The sequence below is a fragment of the Megalops cyprinoides genome, chromosome 1 (assembly GCF_013368585.1).
Source record: "Megalops cyprinoides isolate fMegCyp1 chromosome 1, fMegCyp1.pri, whole genome shotgun sequence".
In the NCBI taxonomy this organism is placed as follows: domain Eukaryota; kingdom Metazoa; phylum Chordata; class Actinopteri; order Elopiformes; family Megalopidae; genus Megalops; species Megalops cyprinoides.
Window position 1 is genome coordinate 35,013,353 of NC_050583.1, and position 16,949 is coordinate 35,030,301.

The 16,949-nt window shown below is 42.0% G+C and overlaps 1 protein-coding gene across 2 annotated transcripts; it reads left to right on the forward strand.

Moving 5' to 3' along the window:
• Positions 1–2,396: 2,396 nt before the first annotated feature.
• LOC118776208 (GTPase HRas-like) lies at positions 2,397–9,705 on the forward strand. 2 transcript variants are annotated; one of them, XM_036526334.1, is made up of 5 exons: positions 2,397–2,627; positions 3,511–3,623; positions 6,562–6,740; positions 7,102–7,261; positions 9,011–9,705. In XM_036526334.1, the coding sequence occupies exons 2-5, from the start codon at positions 3,513–3,515 to the stop codon at positions 9,122–9,124; spliced, it is 564 nt and encodes a 187-aa protein (XP_036382227.1). In that variant the 5' UTR covers positions 2,397–2,627; positions 3,511–3,512; the 3' UTR covers positions 9,125–9,705. The 2 variants fall into 2 exon arrangements, with proteins under 2 accessions (XP_036382227.1, XP_036382218.1); XM_036526325.1 differs by lacking the exon at positions 2,397–2,627 and adding an exon at positions 2,636–3,134.
• Positions 9,706–16,949: the final 7,244 nt, after the last annotated feature.

Genomic DNA, 16,949 nt, shown 5'->3' on the forward strand with positions numbered 1-16,949 from the left:
TCCAAAACAGGCATTGCTGCTAATCGCTTCTCCCCCAGGCAACAATGCCAAAAAAAACCTAACAAACCTAAAACCAAACAAATACAAAAATAGGATCCCCAAAAACACCCTCGTGTTCCAAGTAAAATAGAGCCCCTTAGCTGGACTCAAGTAGTTCCGTGCTGCCGGATGGGGAAACGCTGCCTTGCTGCCCCTGCAAGTCCTGCAAACGTGAAGAGAAAACATCGCTCCCCAGTGTGGGAATGAACTCCCGGTCTCGCTACGGACAGCTTCTTCACCCCAGTCCTTCAGACGGGGCCTGAAGACACACCTCTTCAGACTCTACCTGGACTGACCCAGCACACAATTGCTGCCCCCCCGCCCATCAGTGCTGTCGTAAATTGCTGTGCTTTTTAAATTGTGCTTTTAAATTATCTCTTGTTGCTGTCTTTACCCTGACGCTCATTGCGCCGTTTGAAGTTGTCGAAGTCCGCCGTTTGAAAGTGTATCGTATTAGTTGCCCTATACGCTGTAATTGTACAAATCTAATAGTACTGTGTCCTCAAACAGACGCTGCTCTCAGCTGAGAACTGTCTCATTGTGGAACTGTACACATCCTGTCCCCGTACTGTCGCTATACTTGCTGTATGCACTTTTGTAAGTCGCTTTGGATAAAAGCGTCTGCTAAATAAATAAATGTAAATGTAAATGTAAATGTAAAACTGAGAAAACCCAACATAGCCACCCCTGGCTGTCCAGCTGCACGCATGTACACAGGCAGCTGTCCCCTTACCACCCCAACCAACTGCTTTGGTTGTGAAGGCTGCGAAGCTCTCCAACATGCCCAGCTCACAGGTGCCTGGCATAGCTTGCTCATTATTCAATCATTCAATAATTGCTGTGCTACACCCACATGCAACTCCCTGGACTGCCCAAACCACCACCTGACATATACTTCAGGGTTTAGGTTTGCTGTACTACAATCTTAAATGGTTTTTACTATGGCTACTTAATTTGTCACTGGGCGCTAAGAGACAGTCTCTAACATGCAGTGGCTTCTCATGATATGCACTACATATGCTAGCTGTTAGGTGTTTGCTAGTTAACTGACCAACATATTGTAATGCCGCCACTCATGCAGCAGATCCCGAGAGATCGTTTAAACAGCGGTTTTACTGAATAACACTCGAGCTGTCGTTCATTTGACTACGGCCCACGCCAAGAACTGTAAAGGGGAATAGGAGGATGCGGGGTTCCTGGAACCTGGGGTGAAGCACTGCCTTGATAGGGGGATAATCTGTCTCTGTGAAGCACTACCTTTCTACCTCTAGGTGGCAGTTGCACCCTGTACACCACCTCCCCCATCTGCTCCAACACCCTGCAGGGCCCCACCCACTGGCTGACGAGCTTAGGGCATCAGCCGTTCCTTGTTTGCAGGTTGTGCACCCAGACTAGCTCTCCAGCCTGAAAGTGCCTGCCATGGGCTCTCACATCATAATTACACTTTTGTCATGTACCGGCACTTTGCTGCTGCACTCGAACACATGAGCTGACTCCAGCCGGTCCTGGAGCCTTCTGGCGTACTCAGGGCATGGGGGAACAGCAGGAGAGTCTGGGGGGCGCCCAAAGGCCAACTCTGCAGGTGTGCAAAGATCCCTCCCCAGCATGAGAAATGCCGGAGTACACACCGTACAATCCTGTACTGTTGAGCAACACGCCATGAGCACCAGCGGCAGATGCTCGTCCCAGTCCCGCTGATGCTCAGACAGCGTGCTGTTGGAGTCTCTCCACGAGACCGTAGCTTTGGGGCCGTAAAGGGGAGGTACGGGTCTTCTGTATGCCCAGACAACTACCGGGTAGTGGATACGAGTCTTTCTTGGTCACCCTGTTCAATGGCCTGTAGTCTGAGGCGCCACTCACCATTCTCAAACAACACACAGGTAATTACAATATTTTAATACTCTACTGAACTATTGGTTGTTAGTTCTTTTTTGGATTTTTCCATTTTCAGTCACATACAGATTGCTAGCACACAGTGTCAATCTCTATTGTGAATAAAACAAAGGCGCAATAATTGAGGTCTCTCCTATAATGTCTACAGCCACACACTGATGGGGATTACATCACAATCAGACAGGTGCAAATACATTCTCTTTGCTCCCGGCTGTGCTTTCAATTACAGACTCGCCTTGCGTACTTTCAGTTTTAAGATCAGTTTGCCTACATCCAATCTTAACCTGATCAGTATTTACTGTCAAATTTGCAATGAGTCTTGAAGCCAACAAAGTTGTCAACATGTTTTAGCGTGTCCCTCCTGAGCTAACGTTAAGGGTTTGACACACAAAATGGCTGCTGGTATATTTCCTTTGACGTCACCTAATGCAATGAATTCATTGAGCACAGTACAGGAGGTTCCGCCTGGTGTCCGCAAATGGAGACTCGGCTGCGGTTAACTCTAACTTTTAAATACATTTAGTTAAACTTAGCTAAGTTTTCAGTGTAACGTAGTTAACGACAATATAATTACTTCTCTACAGCTTTCTACAACACACTGAACGCATTTTTCAGTATTTAAAACGTGGGAAAAAAATCACAGGATGTGTAATTAGATGTCAGAAGTGTGTAGATCTTGCTAGACATCAGATCAGGTAGCTAACTAGCCATTTTCCGAAACGGATTGCTAGTGAACGAGCAGTCATTAGCTAATTGGTGCTTTAGTTTCGTCGTATCTAATTAGTCAGATTGGTTACGTTAGCTGACTGCCTTGCTTTACAAGCTTGCTAGCTACCTTGCTTAGCTAGCTTCCAGGCCAGCCAGGCACAGGTGAAGGCACAACGATATGAACTAGCTGTGCTGGCTAGTTAGCAGATTCATGACGAGCTGTCGCATAACGTTATAATAGCTAATTAGCGGCATGTAATGCATACTATCGTGGTTGCCGTTTGATTTAGCTCCCGGAATTAGCTAACGTTAATATCTTTCAGTAATGAAAGTGGGGAAGGACACCGCATTTAGAGAGCTAGTCGTCTAGCTAAGTAACTGCTGTATTTGACATGTGTTCAGTTTTTGCTACAGGATAGGCTTTTTATCTAGGAAAGTTGAGTGAAGCAGCTAGCTACCTACCTAACGTTAACCAATACCAACAAGGGGTCGAGGTAAGATTTTGTTAACCAAACTACTAGTAGAGTCGACCCATTTAACTCAGGCAGTTCATTCATTCTCCACGAGTCATATTCTGATGACAATAGAAAAGTGTATGTATAACTGGTTACATATTTTCAAGGTAATAACTAAAGAATAAGATTAAAATCCTACGATACATATCAGCTAGGTGTTAGCACTGTTAAACGCTGGCTATGAGTATTGAGGACTTGTACGGTGTCCGCCAGTAAACCCATCGAGGAATAGACGGACTCATTAACATTTTGTCCCATGGCAGCAAGACGGTGAATTCCTCCACAGTGTTTTACCTAACGTTGTCATTTGTATTATGATTATGGCTAAACAATACGTTTCTTTTTTCTCTGCCAGTGATGACGGAGTACAAGTTGGTGGTGGTGGGAGCAGGAGGCGTAGGGAAGAGTGCCCTCACGATCCAACTCATCCAGAACCACTTTGTGGATGAATATGACCCCACTATCGAGGTGAGGCGGGGGTGCGTATTATTGGTGCAGTGAGGTATGGTGACAGCCTAATGGTCTTAATCAATACCCTTCAACAAGGAATGGTTTGAAAGTGCATGTTTTATATTTTGCAAAGATTTTTAAATATGAATGCATAATTATATGTAATGTTTTATTTCTGTTTATTGGAGTCCATCTTGTTTAAATGTAAGTGTTGTGGACATCATTCAGAAAGGGCATTTGACAAAAAGATGGAGTAACACAGTGCTCAATTAGCCTTTTTGCATACTATTAGCATCACATATTCATACAACCAGTTTAGATGATAAATTAAGTGGTATTAAATCATGGCTGACAAGACCTTCTGGACCCCTGCCCATTGCACAAAAGACTGTGACAAGAAAATCACCCTGCACAAAGACCATTTTTGTCAGACAGCAAAACACTGCCATACCCACCCAGGCAGGACTACTGCAGTTCTTTTCTGGCTGATGTCCTGACAAGTAGGAATGTAAATGACATACATTTCTCACAGTAGATTACTTGATGGCTGAGAAAGGTGATTCCATTAATCTTTGTTAATGGAGGATGAAATAAGGCAATGAATGGTACCTGAGTACCTAGATGACTAGATTTAATTTAATTTAGTAGGGCTTGTCTCTTGAAGTGACTCCTCCCTCCTGGTCTTTAACACATGCTTCTAAGCAACACAGTGAGTGGATTTAGAACAAGTATCTATCAAGACACATATAATTGCAAGAAGTGTCTTTTGGCGATTTCTGAGCTTTTAAATAAATTGCCATGGTACTTAAGTGTGATATTCCAGTAATGTTTGTCACAGTTTACTGTCCCCCAGAAGACAGCCCCCTATTTCTTGCAGAACTTGCTCAATTCCTACCTATAATATATACAGACTAATGTAGTTATTTTGGCTGGGAACCTAAACCTGCATATTGACAATGTTTGAGATATCACATGTATGAATTTTATTGTGTATGTTCTTCAAGTCATCTTTATTATTGCAAAAGAGTTGTACAGTGCACACTGTTAAGAAACAATTTTTAAAGTCAGAAAGTCATGTTTATCCCTTGATAAAGTGGTTGACTCATTCTACAATACCCTTAGATCTAACATTTGTAAGAAAAAGGCACTGTAAGCCAGCTAATGCTAAACAGATGCAAAGTAGAATGCAAATTAAGAAAGTCTGAAGTCCATGTAAACTATGATATGGGAGGGCCTCTGTCAGAGTTCAAATGCCTAGTGTTAAACTTCACTGGCATGGAAGGGTGTGGCACTGTCATTGCAGCTTCCAGTATTATAATTGGTTAGTATCATTCTCTTATATGTAGTGCTAAGGTGTTTACCATGTTAAAATATCATATATGCTTTATAACCACTGCAGTCTGAGAATTTGATAATGTTTAACATTTGATGACAGTATGGCTTTCTGGAGTTTTATATCTGCAAGGTTCTGCACCATCTGTGTCATGCTCTTATGCCTTCTGTCTCTCCTGAACTGAAAGATCTCTTCTCACTGCAAACTGGCTGCTGTCTGAAAACAAACATAGCACATATCTTGTCACACTGTCATGTACAGTAAGAACTGAACAAGATGGAAGAGCTGAATGAATTGGTGCATTGTGAAATGATACTTTCAGTGCTTGGGGGTGTTTATGTTCAATGACTGAACTAGTTCTGACACACTGTCTTGTCCTGTCCCAGTGTAACTTTTTTCATCCGCTCGTGATCATTTGTAATTTAGTAAATTTGCATAGGGCTAATGTAGTTGTCGCTCAAAGCACATTATGGCAGTTGCTTGGTGTAGAACTCAAATGCACAGAATTTTCAGTGTATTTTTTTATGTATTCAAAAATAAGTGGGTCATTGTTCTTTCACAAGCTGTCCCCCACAAGATGGGAAGCCTAACCCCAGTCAAAATGATAGGTGTTAGTGCATTCAGTCCTGCTTTAAACTCAAGCTTTTTAAATTATGTGATAAGAAAAAAAGGTGGAATATCTAATAGGCGTTTTTGATTAATTTAAAGGGGTAGCCTTGCATCCCTTTCTTCCTCTTAGCAACTGCCACTGGTGACAACAGTGGCAAACAAGTGTTTTAAAGATACTATCATTCATTTCATTCGGTGAAACCACAGAATAACATGGAAACTGAGTACCTGGGGAACTACCATAGAAATATAACAGGATCGCAGCTTCAGGTGTTTGACAGTATGCCATAAAAATCCAGCCCAGTCTGTTTCGGAGGTTGACACCGCAAAGTCACTTTATTACGAGAGGGGCCTTAGCTTGGAGCCAAGTTCAGAGTTACAGTGAATATCCAGCTGTATAAATGGATAACATTGTAAAGAACGGTAACCTATGTAAGTCGCTTTGGATAAAAGCGTCTGCTAAATGAATAAATGTAAATGTAAATGTACAGTGTACAGTAGCTGTCTGAATCTAACTAAACAGCAGCATATATATATATATATATATATATATATATATATATATATCCTCAGGGTTAGACAGGGAAAACGATTTGCATGCCAAAGGGAAACAAATAGACTACTTTAACAAGTGAAAGCAGATAACAACAGATAAGTTTTCCTTCATTATTTTACCACTTGCATCCTTGGTTCACATGAGAACGGAACCCATCCATTCCTTCCTGTAAGTTTTAACGGAGCTCAGTAATTTTCCAGTTCCACCTGTCCAGCAGTTTCCCTTTAAGCAGTACAGAGGTTAAATACAGTTTGACAATATTCTGCTTCCACAACAGCCTGAGATAACATTACTAATCAATATGATTTCCATTGATTACTTGCATAAATCAGAATGACAACTAGCTAGTTAGCTAACAAACTGAAGAGACGTCTGACATGCACTGTAGGGAACAAATTCTTACATTCACCAAATGAATAAACATGATGTAATGAAATGTCCATCCCTTTCTCTTACAGGACTCCTACAGGAAGCAGGTGGTGATCGATGGGGAAACATGTCTGCTCGACATTCTAGACACAGCGGGACAAGAGGAGTATAGCGCCATGCGCGATCAATACATGAGAACAGGGGAGGGCTTTCTCTGCGTTTTTGCCATCAACAACTGCAAGTCCTTTGAAGACGTGCATCTTTACAGGTGCTTGGGTCCATTTGCATGTCAATTTTTGTCCTTAGTATGATGTACTACAATGCAGCTGTCTTGCCTATCAGAACTGTACTGATTGATCTGCTGATTGGACAAATTAATCAACAAAGCTTTATTTGTCAACTAACTGTATGATCAGCATTGCTTTAAACAAGTTAATTGTTGTGTGCTGACCGAACACAAACGGCTAATGTTGTAACTGTGTATTTTGACATTCATGTTACAGTAACCAGCCTTAAAAAAAAAAACAAAACCAATTTGATTAATTGGATGATTAATTAAACCAGTAGGAGATAATTAACTACCTAATTGTTTTGAGTGACAGTCGGAATCTATGTACATCTCCTTGCAGAGAGCAGATAAATCGGGTGAAGGACAGTGACAGTGTTCCCATGGTGCTAGTGGGCAATAAGAGTGACCTGGCATCCCGCACTGTGGAGACCAGACAGGCACAGGAGTTGGCAAAAGGATATGGAGTGCCCTTTGTTGAGACCTCTGCCAAGACCCGACAGGTGAGAGGGGCTCACTGTGTGCCTGGCTTTTCACTTCATTCTCAGATGGTTTTTTTGGCATGGCAAGATGTTCTTTCACAGAGTCTCATTTCATTTGGAGAATTGAAACATCAGATACAGAATTGTCTCCATGGGAGAAACTGAGCAGTGTTGCATTAATCCAGCAAATCACAGATGAGTAATTCACTGATGCCCATTGTGCAAAGCTCTTCTTATTCATATAAGAAGATATATAAATCAAAGTATTGCATCTTCTAAATGTGTCCAAGGCTTTTTCATAGCAGTGTAATTCAGATGACAGTATTAGACCCAATCTGAAGTCTCCTTGCCAGTTATTGTACTGCATTTTATCCTCTTTTTTTGGCCTGACTTCTTTTGATACGTTGAAGAAAAGGAATTTGCTTTTGTTTTGTTTACGTGTTTGGTGCAGCATGCTATGGTTTAATAAACCGCCAATCTAATTTTAGACTTGCGCTTGACATCTCACATTTTAATTACTGCAAATGCACTTGGTTATATAGTGACTTTCAGTTATATTTAAGCATATTAAAGTAAGACCTTGATTAAACATAAACTTTAAGGAAAATGCATAAATAAAGAGAGGTAAAAAGACAAATGTAAAATAAGCAATATAAGCAAGGATTCAAGTGGTATGCAGTAAAAAAAATACATGGCAGAGCTATGAGTCAAGTCAAAACAAAGTAGTGAGGAATTCATGGAATAATTGATGGAAATAGGCAAAGTGCAAAAGTGAGTTTTTAGGATTAAACTCATCAACTGTTTTTTTTTTTTTATTTCTGAAAGGAAGTGGGAAGTAGTTCCACAAAGAGGGTGCAATAGTGCTGAATGTCTGGCCACCCAAAGAGTGCAGTCTAGTTTTGGGTATTGTGAGAAGTCCAGTAACAACAGAGGATAGTGAAAGTGGATGTAATGGATATGGTCCTGTACATGTTAAAACGAACAACAAAAATGTGCATTAAATTCCAGAATCCAGTAGAGTTCAAAGGACAGGGATGATGTGATCCCGGATGGGTCACAACGTAGTAGTGGGAGATGGCAAATTTAGTAGTTCATTTGATGAATGTGACAATTTTGTTATATATTTGATTAATAAGTATTGTATGGATTTTAGTGAACTCCCCTGTAGTTGGAGCTTAAAATATTTCAGATTATATAAAATTGTAAGGTATAAAATGTGTAAATATAAATGTTTGCATTCACATTTATCATGTTTATTTAAACTACATACTCTACAAAAAAACACAGAATGTGTTCTTGATATTCAAAAGTGATTTTATTACGCAATAGTTCTATTGTTTGTACGTCCTCAATGGCATAAACCTGCATGCAGGTACACATGTTGTAACACATTTCAACTCTGTCTTCTCCAGGCAGCTGTTGTTATTCCAGCTAAATGTGATTAGGTCATAGTGCTTGGTGAACATGAAGCTATTTATGAGATAAAACTCCAAACTAACTCAAGTCTGCTGAAGAGTGAGAAAAATGTGTTGACACAAGACTGAAAGGTTGGGCAGCTTGTCTCTGGTTTATATTTGTATGTGATATCATATAACCTTTTGACCTTTGCTTCCTCACCACTTATGTGGCACAATCGGAAAATAGTAGTTTTTGTTAAATGATGACAGTGCCATACTGTGAATCACCACTTTGAAACCCCAGTTTTTAACACTTGGATTTGTTTCTTTTGCTAGTTTTCCTTGCATTAATGGACTCATCTTTCTCTTTCAGGGTGTGGAGGAGGCATTTTACACTTTGGTGCGAGAGATCCGGAGGCATAAAGAGACCAATCGCAGCAACAAGAAGAGCAGGAAAAGCAAACAGAGACGTTGCACCCTTTTATAGTGGAAGCGTTTGCTAAACTGCTATTGCTAACGCTGTTACTGAGACCAATCGATGACGCCATGTCTTTTTCACTAGTGTTAATGAACTGTTAATTTCTCTCCTTGGGTCCTCTCCACACCGCATAGTACTCTCCCTCCTCTACAGAGCTAGGTATATGACAAATATTTTATATCCAACAACAAGATATGCTACTGAATTGTATGAGGCCCTTTATACTGTAAAGTCTCAAAGCCCCACTCTCACTCAATTAGGATAATTGAGGATAAAATGAGGAGTAATAGGTCAGGGTTTTGGGGTTAAATCAGTATTTTGCAATTTGGCCCATTGTTACTGGGGAACATCTTACTGCCAGGGTCCTCTTTGTGCCCACTTGTGCCCTGTTGTCATTGTGGTCTATTCCTGTTGTTGAAAACAGTTGCATGCAAAGCGGTACACGGATGGACCTGTACCCCACTCTACCTGTGTATGTCATTGCACAGTTTATGCTGGTTGCTCTGTTTCTCAGAATAACATCCTGATAAATTATCAAGTATTTAATCTGGGTCCAACATACTGAAATTAACTACTGTAAATCGCTCCTGAACCAGAAAGGGTCCTGTAGATGAAATAAAGTGAACTGTTGGTTCTGATTTATGTTCTTATACTTCCTGCCCCCTGTGTGGAAAGACTGAATTAGAGAAGGGGTGAGGTACAAGGAATGGAAGAACAAGGATAGAGAGTATTTTCTGTAAAACCTACTAGTGCAGCATTAATAACTGCTACTGCGTGGCACTCTGACTGCAAAATTGAGTCCTGAAGTGGTGACTTCAGGACTCAGTGGAGTACATTTCTCTGATGTGTCTCTTCTGCAGCATGTGTGTCAGGTTCACATGCTTGCAACTTTTAAGAACTGTAATATGTGCGCTAACTTTAAGAGGAAGGCAAGTGTTACAGCAAGTGAAACAGTGACAGAAGTTTTTATGGAGGAAGTATGGCGTGAATTCACAGTAAATGTACGTCAGAGAGGGTGGAAAGTATTTTTTTTTAATTTTATACCAAAATATGTGGGATCTATATATAGTCTTTTGTACATTTGCATTTCTAAATGCTGGTCCAACGCAAAAAACACTTCCAAGTCAGGTCACCTTGTCTGACTGTATCACTCCATGTATCTGCCCTCCATATGAATGTTTGATCATCAAGACTTAGAAGACTTCCTCACTTAGAAGATGTTGCTGCTGAGTATAGTGAATTCAGTTCAATTCAATTTTATTTGTATAGCGCTTTTTACAACACAAAATGTCACAAGGCAGCTTTACATTGATCCCAGGCCTGAGACCCCCTGAGAGCAAGCCTAAGGCAACGGTGGCAAGGAAAACCTCCCCAATTAACAGGAAGAAACCTTGAGCAGAACCCAGCTCAGAGGGGGAGCCCATCTGCTTCTGGCTGGCACCGGGCAGATAGAATTAGAGAGAGTCTTAAAGTTGTACAATGTACTTTAAGACGTTTGGGTAAGATAGACAGCAGTAATTATACATAGTACATAGTACATAGTAACATAGTAATTATGAAATCTATTCTATAATGTCCGGTTCTTGGCACGCAGTTGAATTGAACACAATGACATGCGCGGACCTATGTCAGGACTCGGTTGCTGATTACGTATTGGAGTTTAACTTGACTGGCACGGGAGGGTGTGACACTGTTACAGTATCTGGTACAGATGATGTCTGCATGCAGAGATCCCTTACATTGCAGAGACTGATAGCAGAACCAAAAGAAGCTCTAGGGAGAAAACGGAACTTATGCCTTTTTTATTTAGTTTAGAGTGTGCTCACCAATTGTTTATTCTTGTTTGGAAGTCGAGGAGATGCGATATAAAAAACTCTTCTGCAGATGAAATCACCCAGGATAAGTTTTGGTAAACTTACTTTCTGCAGGCAGCATTAAGCTCAACACCCCCCAGCTCACTTGTAGCATTAGTACAAGCAAGATGACCTGTCTCTAATCTTTACATCTTTAATTCCAATTCCTAGCAGAAATTACAGACAGCCAAAAAAAGAAGCTAGCACAGGAAAAGACATGAAAATGACACGTCTGACATGTGCAACCGTTGCATATGCAGGCATTGCTCATGGCACACTGTAACACTGATCTGGAATCAGTGCTCAGCAAGCAATGTCTAATACTCACTTGCTGAGCATCTGGCATGGGACATAACACACGAGTCCCAAGTGAGTGTCAAGTCGTAACATACAAGTCTTAAGTCAATTCCTGAGTAACAGTGATCAGAACTCACATAAACTCCCTAAGTGCCACAACGAATACTCATTCTAGAGTCTCAGTGACAGTCTTTCACCAATTGTAATGTAATTGTGACGTACAGTTTATATTATGTTTGAGCATATTTTAGTGAATATGTAGTGAATTAAGTGCATTATGACCCCCCCCCCCCCACCTCATGGCAGAAAATGTATTCTAAAGGAGGTCTTGATGCAGGCACTCTAAAGACTCTCATTGGAATGCAGAACAACAAAGGAAGAATCGTCCTGTTTAGTGAGCATAACGGGAGCCATTTATGTCCACTGTATATGTCAAGTGGCTGAACTTGACTGGTGACTGGCTTTTTTGGTATTTAGAAAATAGCCCTGAATAAAGTCATCTAATTTGACACTCAAGTCCATATCTCCTGACCATCAAACGGAGATTATCACTTATTCGTCATTGACTCTGATGGAAACATATTGAGAATGCAAGCCTGGAAGCTCTACTCAGCGTTGGTTTGAGCACCGCTTAGCTAATGTACATGCTTCAGTCTGGCAGCATCTGTGGCCTCCCCACAAGAAACGGGAAGTTCAACGTTCTGCGGGCTGCTGAAAAGGCGCTGACTCCTCATGCTTCCTGATTCAGTGTCTAACAGGCAGGCGGTGTAAAATCAACATCCTGAATAAAGACTGGAGTGCTTTCAGCAGGTTGCTTTGACCTGATATCCATGGAGTAGAACACTGGATCATGCACAGGCAGGGAAAGAATCACTGAGCATGTGCCAGCACATCAGTAATGAAGATTGATAAAGCAGGATGTGCTAAGCTGTGTTGTCTCTCTCAGAATGGGCTCAGATATTCTCAGCAGGGGCTTGAAGAGCTGCTCCTTTGGGCATTACTGTGTGGGCATTGTTAGTGCATAGAATGGGTCCTGAGACATTCCATATATGTTATGGCACAGCATAAATACACAGTGAAATATATTGTACTGTATATTGTGCAAAGTATTTTTCAACTGTGCTGTTCTGGCTTCGACATCTTAACAGCCATGTGCTGCTCTCTTTGCAAAGAAAAAAAAAATAGAAACAAGCTGTCAGTGAGCCTGTGCTACGAAATAAAAATCAAAATAAGGTCAGCTTTTGTTTAGTGGTGCCCGTAAACAATTTAGCAATGCTAACAAATGTTGAACATAAATAATTATCCCTAACAACTCTAACCCTAACTGTGGTGATGTAAGGGTTTCTGTCTCCCAGATTGAAAAGTCTTTGTCAGTCTGGAGAGAAGGAAAGGAAGGGAACTTGGATGCTACATTCTAGAATGACTCCAATAGTGAGCTGAAAACAGTCCCAATGAGTGAGAGACTACTCAGTCTTGGTTGTGTCCCGTGGGCTGTTTTGAAAGTAAAGTGTGCTGGCTTTGCCACCTGACCCTTTCACCACAAGAAGTCCCTTTCACACCTGCCTGCTATTCTTCCTCACCTCTGGGCCAACTCCACGTGGGCCTGTATCCTAGCATATGCCTGCATGGACCTGGTCAGTTCTTTGCTGATGACCAGTTGGGAAATATAGATTTGGTTACACAGGAGATCTGAGAACACCTTATAGGCATGCTCCACTCCCCCTGAGAGTCCCCACGATGGGGGAACATTGTTAACATTGGTTGCCGCCACTTCCTGGCAGAGGGCGGGTTTTTGAGGATCTTGGGCAGCAGGCCCTTTCTTACTGTGCTCTACATGGAGCAGTCCCCTGTGGGTGTCTTTGTAAAGTCCTCCACAGAGACACTTGGGTACTTGGAAAGACAGTACAGTCACACCAGAGGCTTGGAGGTGTCCCTTCAACAAAGTGCTCATTCTGTGTAAACACATTGACACCATCCTCCTCTGTGTTTTGTCCACTCCCATCCTGCCTTTTGGTTAACTCTTACTCCATCACAGTTCTTGTTAAAATTGCAAAGAACTTAAGAGTCATGGAATTATCTTTCCCTTTCTGTTCCTCTTTCAACTCTTCCTCTTATGGTCTCAGAGTACATGAGATTCACTCTATTTTGCCCCGGGCTCTCTGCTGACCCCTTCTGGGGCAAGGTGGTGTGGTAGAAGGTGTGAAGGGATGTAGAGAGGAGGAGTCCAGTGTGGAGACTGGCACGCTATAGTACTTGCACATGAACATGAGTCCTGAAGTAGAGTGAAGGCCAATCAGTTAATGCAGTACCAGAGCAGAGGAAGGAGCAGACCCTTTCTCTGACTCAATGAGTGACTCCAATGTAGTCTTCCCCTCTCTCTGTCTTCACCATGGGTGTCATCAGCCCCTGCTTCACACAGCCTGCAGACACAAAGCCAACTTATCAGAAAATATATAATGTCCATAATGAAAAGTAAACACTTCAGTCATTGCCTTTTCATCCTTTTTAATCTTATTTGAATAAATCTGTTATTTTGTGAAAATAAAAACTCAACTGAAACACATGCACATTTGGACATTATTTTTTCATAAAGGGCAACGCTGAGACAACATATATACATGCATACACAGGGTATTATGTGTACGAAATGGAAAAAAAAAATTCAGACAAAATTTTCTATATAGTGTATTGCCAATGTGACTTATTTTCACTGTCAGCCATTTTACTGCAATCCAGTCTAGACCAGTCTATTTTGCTGTTATCGACCGTATTTAACAGAAGAAAACAGTTGCTTCATGCCATGATATTTTATCAAAATAAGACGCTCTTTCATACTATATCTACAGTAACATCTAATTTCTCACTGAAACTCTCGGATTGGGTCTGTCTCCTCCACTACCTTCTCGTTTTAGGTCACAGCTTTTTATCACATGAAAGCAGATGTGACAAAGGCAATTGCCAAAATGTTGTGAAATATCTGGCAGCGATGAGGAAAGGAGAGCAGTTAGGAACAAGCTGCCTAGCTTACCTAACATAACAGAACTCAATAAAAATGATGGACATCTGAAGACTTCGCAACTTTTTCAGTTCATGTTATGCTACACATGTTAATGGGAGACAAACACTGTGGCTTGCCTGAATGCCTTATAATAGTAGCCTCTTAGTCATTTAGAAACAGACAACGTGCACTGAGACATCGAAGTCGTCATTTAATGATTCAGTGATACACCACATGCCACATTCAATGTCTCAATATCATATTTCTCCACCATTGAGTGACAGACAATACTCTGCATTGTTTTACATGGTATAAGGTTAAAAAATGTCACCAAACCCAACACCAGCTGTTTACCTGACTTGCAGTGAGCTACATTGTGGCTCCTCAGAATGTCGCTGTGCTGACTCATTTGTCTGAGCAGCTAGAAGACCACCCAAGTGTCATGTCTGTAATGCCTGGGTGAAGTAGAGCAGGTGGGACCCCACAATGCTGGCACAGGACTGCAGGGTGAATGAGATATGGATGAAGGGTTCCTTCCCTTCCTGACACTGCATCATAGAGATAATATGATTCACAGGGTTCATACCTGCCTCTGAAACCATGCCTGAGAGAGGGGAGTAGGCGGTTACGGACACTGGGGTATGACCATACTGATTGTCTCAACAGGACAACACCAACTCTGCTGTGGACAGGCACAATGGACCAGTAGGGTATGACAGGCAATGGTTTAACAACCATAGCTTCCAGAAATGCTGTACATGCACTAAGCATCAGACTTAGACAAACCCCAATTCAGAGCCATTTAAAAAAAAAAAAAAAAAAAAAAACACCTAAGGAACAATCTAAAAATAGAAATGACATACTAAACAATTACAGCTATACATTTACAAAGGTACATGTCATCCAAGATGACTTGGATTGATGTTCACATTGAGCTGACCATAGAGCCAGGATCATCAGTAAAGTTTGTCCAAGACTGCAGCCTTTTCTACCAGCACACTCGATGTTGAAGCTCTGCACCCAGAGTGGAGGTATCTATCCTCTGCTGCTCTCCCTCTACTAGGTGGCTGACAAGATCTCTCCACTCCATGTCCACGTGGTACAAAGACAGCTGGAGAGCGAAGGGAAGGTACTCTTCAAAGCACTTCCTTGGTCACTACATCTCTCTCGCTCACCATGCTAGCCCCCACCATGTCAGCCAGTAACTTGCTGTGGTGGTGAGAGTTGGTCTCCCCCTTTGCCCTCTCCTCCCTCAGTGACAGCAACAGTCCCCCACATTGCTGTCTATCACAAACCAAAGAGACAAAGAAGATGTGAGAGGAGGGAGAGAGAAGAAAAGAGGTTAATTATATGCAAGCTTCTCAGACCTATAATACACGTTTATTGCAGGAAAAATTTTATGCTTATGTCACGGGTTAGCAGACCCAGACACCCAACTGCCCCGACCACAGTCAGCCCACCACAATGCAAGAAGAGGTAGGTAGCAAAAAAAAAAAAAAACTGTAATAAAGTTTGGTTTAAGTTTAAAATCTTACATAAAGGTAGTTCATTTAAAGACAGCACACCTTGGAGTCACCCCCTTTTGCCTGCTCTTCCCACTGCAGCCCCCTCCCTGACCTGGTGGGGGGGGGTTGGGGTCACAGGCTGCCACAGGGAGTGCTCACACGCACACACATACTTGATCCAAAACAGGCATTGCTGCTAATCGCTTCTCCCCCAGGCAGCAATGCCAAAAAAAGTTAAAAAATCTTAAAACCAAACACAAAATACAAAAAAGCAAAAATCCCCAAAAGCACTCTTCTGTCCCAAGTAAAATAAAGTCCCTTGGCTGTCTGGACAGCAGGCTCCAAGTAGTTGAGTGCTGCCGGGTGGGGTTGCGCTGCCTCTCAGATCTGTTACCTTTCTCCAGGCAGCTGTCCCCTTACCACCCCAACCAACTGCTTTTTAAAGGCTGCAAAGCTCTGCAACATGCCCAGCTCACAGGCGCCTGGCATAGCTTGCTTGTTATTCAATCATTCAATAATTGCTGTGCCACACCCACATGCAACTCCCTGGGCTGCCCAAACCACCACCTGACACTTATTTACGTAAGCACACAGTCCCATTACATACACCTTTTCACTTGCTACTGATGTGTGCAGTCTGGTCCAGCCACTTCTGGACATTATTAATACAGGACACAATTTACAGTGCAGCAGAGCAGACGTATCTGGTTTCAAAGTCTATGTTAGCCCCACAGGTAGTATAACTGCACAGGAAAGGGGCAAATTTAAAGTCCTGCTCCAACAGCGGGGGAAATAAAATGGCGTGTCATCATGGTGATGCATAGAAAATACAGAGGACTGTTCCCATGGCAGCCGTAACTACCTGAACCACAGGCAGGGCCAGTTTAAGACAGGAAGAACACTTCCTACCAGTTCATTTCTACGAAACCCGCACAGGTCAATTGAGTTATGAAGTATGAACACACACTCACTCTCTTTGCGTGTGATGTCCTGCAACACAACAGAGTTGAACAACCTCTGAAAGTCACACAAATGAGAACTACTGAAACCTGAGAGATGCATGGAGCAAAGGAGAAAGCACACAGTGACAGTAGACTAAGTGTGACTGTCAGAGACTGCAGTTCAACATTTTTAGTCATTTTCCTGTGTGAGATATATTGTGAGCTTTGCTTCTATAATCT